At 48.8% G+C, this 8,676-nt stretch overlaps 1 protein-coding gene across 3 annotated transcripts in view; it reads right to left on the reverse strand.

The window, feature by feature from the left end:
* LOC129047405 (uncharacterized) overlaps positions 1-6,839 on the reverse strand; it is a 37,832-nt gene extending 30,993 nt beyond the window's left edge. Inside the window, exons 1-4 of one of the 3 annotated variants that reach the window (XR_008527615.2) lie at positions 6,004-6,839; positions 3,137-3,266; positions 1,829-1,938; positions 690-757 (exon numbers count right to left, since the gene is read on the reverse strand). Coding sequence is in view for 1 of the 3 variants with exons in the window: in XM_054560743.2 (XP_054416718.2) it covers positions 690-757; positions 1,829-1,938; positions 3,192-3,243 (230 nt within the window). In the remaining 2 variants the exon portion in view is untranslated. The remainder of the gene's footprint in view (positions 1-689; positions 758-1,828; positions 1,939-3,136; positions 3,267-6,003) is intronic. The other 2 variants (XM_054560743.2, XR_010140771.1) reach the window with 2 other exon arrangements.
* Positions 6,840-8,676: the final 1,837 nt, after the last annotated feature.

The following is an 8,676-nucleotide window of genomic DNA, read 5'->3' on the forward strand; positions in this document are numbered from 1 at the left end:
GGAGGTGGGATAGGTTGCAAAGTCCTGAGGTCTGAAGATTGGCCCTGGCAGGAAGAAACCAGGTAAGGTGGGGTGTTACCTACACCCTCAGGGCCAGATGCAGGCCAGAGCCAGCCAATTACCAGGCCATTAGGGAGGTGTGAGCCCCTTGAAATGATGCAAGGTTTTTTGTTTTCGCTTTGGAGACGGAGTTTCGCTCTTGTTGCACAGGCTGGCACCTTTGCCCAGAGCAGGCACCAAGATTTCTGGCTCTGGGTGTGACCTCAGTCTGGGGAAAAGCCCCAGCCCCCACCAGGACCACCTACCCCCTAGACTACTTCAGGTGCTGAGCCCAAGCCAGGGGCAGGAAGCTAGACTGATGCCTAGGGTAATCCCAACAAAGTCCCTGGTTCCCCGCAGCTATGGCGCTGATGGGGAATTACAGCCCAAACCCCAGATGCTGGCTCTCAAACTAACACCGAGCCCTCAGTGCCCACAGGGAGATACAATCAGCACACTTTCCAGATGGGGAAATGGGCTCAGAAAAGTGCAACAGCCTTGCCCAATGCCCCAGACCAGGACTCCAGGCCCAGAGTGTTCTTTTGTCACTGTGTCCAGAGGGCAGCAGCTGCTGTGATGTACCCGCCTCAGCCTGGCAGTTTTCTCCAACTTTGGAAGCCCAGGAGCATGGTCCCTGTCCACAGATGTACCTGGCATGAGGCATGCCCAGAGGGACAGAGGCAGATGGGTTTCGTCTCCTCCACTGGATTGTGAGGGCCTAGAAGGAGACAAGGGTCTGCTTGAGAAGGCAGTGAATAGTGAGCAACCTGAGGCAGTGCCCCTCTGGATGGATCTGCAGTGCCTGGATGGAACCTGGCTCAGACAGAGCTCAGTTCTGCAGGTCCCTGAGGCATGGAGAGTTCACAGCTCCCAAGTGTAGGAGTCTGGATTCAAAGCCAACAGCGTGACTCCAAAGTCCCTGCCCTAGCCTCTGGACCACCCTTGCAGGCCCATCAGATGCCCAGGCCAGCAGCACAGCCGGCCAAGACCAGGGAAACTTGGGGAGCCTCAGAGCACCCCCAGGTATTCCAACCTCATCCTGGTACCCCTGCCTCTCACCACACTTCTTCCTGCTTTAACCTCAACCCCTACACAAAGCCTGGGCCACTTAATGTGGCATCAAACAGATGCCTCAATAAATCAGAGTCTAATCTTGAAAAAAAAAAAAAGACTTAACAGATATACAATTGCACGTTAGAATGCTAAAGACCATAAACATATAACAACTTAAAGTACATATAAATTCAATATATATCCAATCATTGTGACTATGACACAGAAGAATATTAAAATACCATTTTCAAAATGTATACAAGCTTAATGTTCTATGTATTCAAACTATTTATTCAAAATACAAATCATCAACATAATTTGCCACTAATATTCAGTCCCTTCACAGGACACATGATTCACTGGGAGTTAATAAATTAGCAGCCAGCAGGCAGTGACACACAGCAAAAATGAAAACCAAGAGGTGAAACAGTTCTGAAATAAAGGTTTTAAAGCTAACAGAAATCACTGAATTACTAAGTCATTAGCACTAATTTTGAGCCAACTAACTAATTAATATGAGATGATACAATGTCCTATACTTTGGTAAATACAGACTATGTTTAAACAATGTCTGTAACGTGACTTTCAAAATGCTCCTGGCTTTACAAAGATGTGATTAAGATGTAGTAATACATGCTAAACCATTTCCCCCTGCAGAGCATGTGGTAACTTTCATCAGTCACATTGAGAGTCCAGAAGATAAAGGAAAAGGTCGTGGATTTCACTGAGAACTTACCAGAGTTGAACTCCCTGATTTTCCGTTCCCCAGCATTGGCGGGTTCTGGGACCGGTGGCTGTGGTGGCGCGTTGGTCTTTGTCTCTTAGAAGGTGGGGAATAATCATCATCTTGAAAAAGAAAAAATGGTCATTACTGAAGGAACCATCTTAGGTTACAGCCACCTCTGGGTCAATTCCCAACATTCAAAAGCTGAGCAGGGCTTTAAAGCTATCTTATTAATAATTATTTCTGTATTGCGAACTTCAGCATACTTTTTTCTAGTTACATTTGAAATGTTATTCTTTTGGGGTATGCTCAAGTGAATACTGCTTTTTCCTCTGTCTTGCTTCATTACTTTTTAGTTTGCTTCATTTGAATCATCATTGTAAGTCTCCCCTTCTCCTCAAATAACTTTCAAATTGCTGCCAAGAACTATGTTCTATTTTAAGGCTTTTGAGAAAAAACTTTCAATGAAGATAGCCACCTAAAGTTATACAAATATAGAAGAAACGGGATAAAATAAAGCTTAGATTGGAAAAAATATTTAAGATTATACAAAATTCAAGCATAAACAAGGGAAGCTGAGTAATTGTATGTTCAAATACTTTTAACAAGTACAAAATATGTAGGCTTAAAGTAATAGAGCTGGCCAGGCATGGTGGTTCACGCCTGTAATTCCAACACTTTGGGAGGCTGAGGCAGGCAGATAACTTGAGGTCAGGAATTCGAGACCAGCCTGGCCAACATAGTGAAACCCCCTCTCTACTAAAAATACAAAAATTAGGCCAGGAGCGATGGCTCATGCCTGTGATCCCAGCACTTTGAGAGGCCGAGGCAGGTAGATCACCTGAGGTCAGGAGTTCGAGACCAGCCTAACCAACACAGAGAAACCCCGTCTCTACTAAAAATACAACATTAGCCGGGTGTGGTGGCACATGCCTGTAATCCCAGCTACTCGGGAGGCTGAGGCAGGAGAATCCCTTGAACCCGAAAGGCAAAGATTGTGGTGAGCCGAGATTGTGCCATTGCACTCCAGCCTGGACAACAACAGCGAAACTCCGTCTCAAAAAAAGAAAAAGAAAAAATTAGCCAGGCGTGGTGGCGCATGCCTGTAATCCCAGCTACTTGGGAGGCTGAGGCAGGAGAATCGCTTGAACCCAGGAGGCTGAAGTTGCAGTTGAGCCGAGACTGCACCATTGCACTCCAGCCTGGGTAACAGAGCAAGACCCTGTCTCAAAAAAAAAAAAAAAAAAAAAGAGAGAGAGAGAGAGAAAGAAAGAAAGAGGGCTACATTATTTATGAAACAGATACTGTTAACTCAGTCACCAGAAAGCCTGTGTATAAATGAGCAGTGAGATATTCAAGCACAGCAGACACACACTTCTCAGGACAGCTGTCGTGAGAGTTCCATGCTCGTTTCCTTCTGGATACATCAGCAACTCACTCTGCTATGATCCTGCAATACATCTCATGTTAGAATTAGAGACATCTGGGCCAGGCACAGTGGCTGACGCCTGCAATCCTAACACTTTGGGAAGCCGAGGCAGGCAGATCACCTAAGGTCAGGAGTTCGAGACCAGCCTGGCCAACATGGTGAAACGCTGTCTCTACCAAAAATACAAAAAATTAGCTGGGCATGGTGGCGCGTGCCTGTAATCCCAGCTACTCGGGAGCCTGAGGCAGGAGAATCACTTGAACCCGGGAGGTGGAGGTTGCAGTGAGCCAAGATCGTGCCACTGCACTCCGGCATGGGTGACAGAGCAAGGCTCTGTCAAAAAAAAAAAAAAAAAAACAGAAAAAGAAAAGGAAAAAAGAATTAGAGACATTTGGATCAAATCAGCTGCCAGTCTCGCAAAGTGTCGGGTAACATCCTATTAAGATTGCTGCTTACACATCATCTATAAAATACTGAAAATATCATTTTAAGAAATCTTTCTTTTATTTTGAGACAGAGTTTTGCTCTTGTTGCCCAGGCTGGAGTGCAATGGTGCGATCTCAGCTCACTGCAACCTCTGCCCCCTGGGTTCAAGCAATTCTCCTTCCTCAGCCTCCTGAGTAGCTGGGATTACAGGCATGCACCACCACGCCTGGCTAATTTTGTATTTTCAGTAGAGACAGGGTTTCTCCATATTGGTCAGGCTGGTCTCGAACTCCTGACCTCAGGTGATCCACTGACCTTGGCCTCCCAAAGTGCTGGGATTACAGGTGTGAGCCACCATGCTTAGCCAAGAAACCCTTATTTGAAAACAAGCCAGGCGCGGTGGCTCATGCCTATAATCCCAGCACTTTGGGAAGCCAAGGTGGGTGGATCACTTGACGTCAGTAGTTTGAGACCAGCCTGGGCAACATGTTGTAACCCCATCTCTACTAAAAATGTATTTTAAAAATTAGCTGGGTGTGGTGGTGGGCACCTGTAATCCCAGCTTCTCAGGAGGCTGAGGTAGGAGAATCACTTGAACCTGGGAGGTGGAGGTTGCAGTGAGCGGAGATCATGCCACTGCACTCCAGCCTGGGTGACAATAGAAAGACTCCATCTCAAAAACAAAACAAAACAAAACAAAAAACCACGAAAAAAAAGACTCTAAAAACAAAACTAAAACCAAAAACACAACACAAATGTAGTATACAAATGAAAATAATTACTGTGTTAAACACAGTTTCATAGAAAATAAAAGACCAATCAAATACAATAAGCTGCCTTTTTAGATGGGTATGTTATTCTTCTTTTATAGCTAAAGAAACAGGCTCAGCGAATGTTATTTGATTGGACCGTGTTGCATCTCTGGACAGTGCAGCTGAGATCAGACTTTGTGTGTAACTCCACTAGCCTACCAGGGTGCCTCTCATAAAGGTAAGAAATGTAAATTTGGCCAGGGCAGCACTGGGTCAATTCTACATACAGTACTTCTATGTTCATCAAGGGAAACCTTAAGGGAAAGTGAAAATGCTTCTAGAAGGCGACTGGGCACCAGCGCCTTTGCTTGTTGCCTTTGGGCTCTTCTTCTAAGGCCAACAGTAACCTGAAATTATTGACTGACTTTTCCAATCAAGTGGACAAAATGGTACCAAGGTCGCCAACATCAGACAAATTCACTTGAGGGCCTTATCTATGTGCTTTGAAAGACAAAACTGCTTTTGTAAACAATACTGTATTTCAGAAAAACATAATCATATTAACAACTAATAACACTGTAAAATGCTGATGTGTTGAATGCTACTTTAGAAAAACATGTTCAAATCCAGGGAAAAAATTTGATACAAAACTACGTATCAATTATCTAGCTAGCTAGCCAGCTAGCTAGAGACATGCTTTCATTCTATTGCTCAGGATGGGAAGCAGTGGGATTATCATAGCTCACTGCAGCCTTGAGCTCCTGGCCTCAAGTGATCCTCCTGCCTCAGCCTCCTAACTAGCTAGGGCCACAGGTGGACACAGTTACGCCTGGGTTTTTGTTTGTTTGTTTTGTAGAGACAGGGTTTCACTACATTGGCCAGGCTGGTGTCAAACTTTGGAGTCTCGCTGTGTCGCCCAGGCTGGGGTGCAGTGGTGTGATCTCGGCCCAATGCAACCTCCGCCTCCCGGGTTCAAGTAATTCTCCTTTATCAGCCTCCCAAGTAGCTGGGACTACAGGCATGCGCCACCACGCCCAGCTAATTTTTGTATTTTTTGTAGAGACTGGGTTTCACCATGGCCAGGCTGGTCTCCAACTCCTGACCTCAGGTGATCCACCCGCCTCGGCCTCCCAAAGTGTTGGGAGTACAGGCGTCAGCCACTGAGCCTGGCGGAGCACTTTCTTACGTTATTAAGTAGCCTAACCCAGGTGGGGCGCGGTCCCTCACGCCTGTAATCCCGACAACTCTGATGGCCAAGGTGAAAAGATAGCTTCAACTCAGGAGTTCGAAACTGGCCCGGGGCAACATAGCGAGGCCCCCCCCCATCTCTAGAAAAAAATACAAAAATTAGGCCAGGTGCACACCGCGCCCGGCTAATTTTTGTATCTTTTGTAGAGACTGGGTTTCGTCATGTTGCCCAGGCTGGTCTCGAACTCCTGAGCCCAAGCCATCCATCCTCCCGCCTCGGCCTCCCAAAGTGCTGGGATTACAGTAGGGCCCAGCCAGCCTCATGTTTTATTTAGCAGTCCCTCCCTGTTGCACACTTGGATAGTTTCTTAATTTTTTTAGACAGGGTTTACCTCAATCTCGCAGGCTGGAATGCTGTGGTGGGATCATAGCTCACTGGAGCCTTGAACCTTTGGGTTCAAGTAGCTGGGGGGCTGAGGTAGGACTACAGAGATGGGGTTGCGCCATGTTGCTAGGGTGCTCTTGGCCTGAAGGTTCCTCCCGCCTCGGCGGCGCCAGACATAGTTTTCTATTTTTGACCAACATAAACACTGTGCTGGGTCTGAATTTTTCGGCTACCCTTCTTCAGCCGGCAACACACAGGACCTGGCGGGGAGGTCGCTGTTACCAGTCCCCACTCTGATGAGAAGACTGCCCAGCTCCAGGCACTGTAGCACCCCAGTGACGTAGCCGAACACCCGCGCCTCTCACGTCGCCGAAGGCCCACCTCTATGGTGTCCGCGAAGACGGGCCCTTGTGATGTCACAGAAGGCGCGCCCTTGTGACGTCGCAGGGGAACGCCACTCACACGGAGCCAATCGGAACTCGCGGCGGGGCTGCTGGGTCTTCCAGGAGCGCGCATGAGCGGACACTGGCTATGGGTGGCCGGGCGGGATGTAACCGGCTGCTGAGCTGGCAGTTCTGTGTCCCGAGGCTTCGCCCGGCGGCCGCCGCAGGTAAGCTGCTAGGAGGAGCTTTACGACTTCCCGGTCTTCGGGCCGGGCGCAGCAAGGGCCAGACTCTGCGCTAGCAGGCGCTGCGCGCCAGCCGGCCAGCATCTGTCGCAGAAGGTGCAACCCATCGCACTGTCGCGCAGAAGCTCCTCAATGGCCAGCGCCAGCTGCAGCCCTGGCCGCCCACTCGCCTCACCTGAGCCTGGGTTCGTGCGCCCCACAACACCTCCCCCAGCCAGGGCCCGGGGACCGCCTGGGAGCGTCCCGGCTACCTGGCGCCGCTCATCCTGGGCAGGGTCGGCCCCCTCTGAGGCTGCCCGGCATGAGGGAGCTGCACCCCCGAGCTTGACCTCTGACGGCCCTTTGTAATAGCATTAAGTCTTTGAAACTTTGTAGCGGGGTAGAAGAGGCTGGGAAACGAAGAAAACATCTTTTTGAAAATATAAGCGATCGGCTGGGCTAGGTGGCCCACGCCTGTAATCCCAGCACTTTGGGAGGTCGAGGCGGGTGGATCACGAGGTCAGGAGTTCAAGACCAGCCTGGCCAGCATGGTTTCACTGAAACCCCGTCTCTACTAAAAACACAAAAATTAGTCGGGCGTGGTGGCGGGTGCCTGTAATCCCAGCTACTCGGGAGGCTGAGGCAGAGAATTGTTTGAACCCGGGATGCGGAGGTTGCAGTGAGCGGAGATCGCGCCACTGCACTCCAGCCTGGGCAACAGACCAAGACTCCGTCTAAACAAACAAATATATGTGTGTATATATATGCGATCGAGCCCGGGAGGTTGAGATTACAGTGAGCTGAGATTATATAAGCGATCAAGCACGGGAGGTTGAGGTTACAGTGAGCTGAGATTGCGCCATTGCACTCCAGCCCCTGTAACAGAGGGAGACTCTGTCTCTAAAACATTATATGCAAGTGAGAGCTTTTCTTCCAGCGCTCATGCTCAGACTGAAGAAAGTAATTGGGCCAGGCCCGGTGGCTCACGCCCCTAATCCCAGCATTTTGGGAAGCGGAGGTGGACGCGGAGGCGGAAGCGGGTGGATCGCTTGAGCTCAGGAGTTCCAGACTAGTTTGGGCAACATGGTGAAACCCTGTCTCTACAAAAATACAAAAAATTAGCTGGGCATGGTGGCACTCACTTGTAGTCTCCGCTGCTTGCGGGGCTGAGGCGGGAGGATCGCTCAGCTGCAGCCTCGACCTCCTGGGGCAATCCATTTAAACCTCCCAAAGTGCTGAGATTACAGGAATGAGCCATCGTGCCTGGCTTTACACTATATTTTAATACTTTTTTTGAAAATGGAAACTTTTACAGGCAATTCACTTCCTTCAAACTAATAAGGAAGTGATGCTGTTCTGTTCTGTTTTGTTTTTTGTTTTTGTGTTTTTTTTTTCTTTTTTGAGATGGGGTCTTGCCCAGGTTGGAGTGAGGTGGTGCAAACAAGGCTCACTGAAGCCTTGACCTTCGGGCTCAAGGAATCCTTCCTTCCCCGTCAGCCTCCCTGGTAGCTAGGACTACAGGTGCATGCTACCACGCTTGGCTAATTCTTTTTTTGAAATGGAGTCTCACTCTGTCTCCCAGGCTGGAGTGCAGTGGTGCAATCTCGGCTCACTGCAGGCTGGTCTCAACCTCTGACTTTGGATGGTCCACCCACTTCTGCATCCCAAAGTGCTGGGATTACAAGTGTGACCCACCGCGCCTGGCTATTTTGCTCATTTTAGGTACTAGAACTTTTTAATTTAATTTTTTTTTTTTTTCCTGAGATGGAGTCTTACTTTGTCTCCAGGCTGGAGTGCAGTGGTGGTGTAATCTCGGCTCACTGCAACCTTCGCCTCCTGAGTTCAAGCGATTCTTCTGCCTCAGCCTGCCAGAGTTGCTGGGACTACAGGTGCGCACCACCACACCCAGGAGTTCAAGGCTGCAGTGAGCCATGATTGTGCCATTGCACTCCAACCTGGGCAACACAGCGAGACCCTGACTCCACAAATAAATAAATCAACATCATATGATCTGTACCAGGGTATAGGCAAGTGCTATGATCCCTACTTTTCATCCTCAACTCTAAGTTGAGT

This window comes from Pongo abelii, chromosome 6 (assembly GCF_028885655.2).
Source record: "Pongo abelii isolate AG06213 chromosome 6, NHGRI_mPonAbe1-v2.0_pri, whole genome shotgun sequence".
Classification (NCBI taxonomy): domain Eukaryota; kingdom Metazoa; phylum Chordata; class Mammalia; order Primates; family Hominidae; genus Pongo; species Pongo abelii.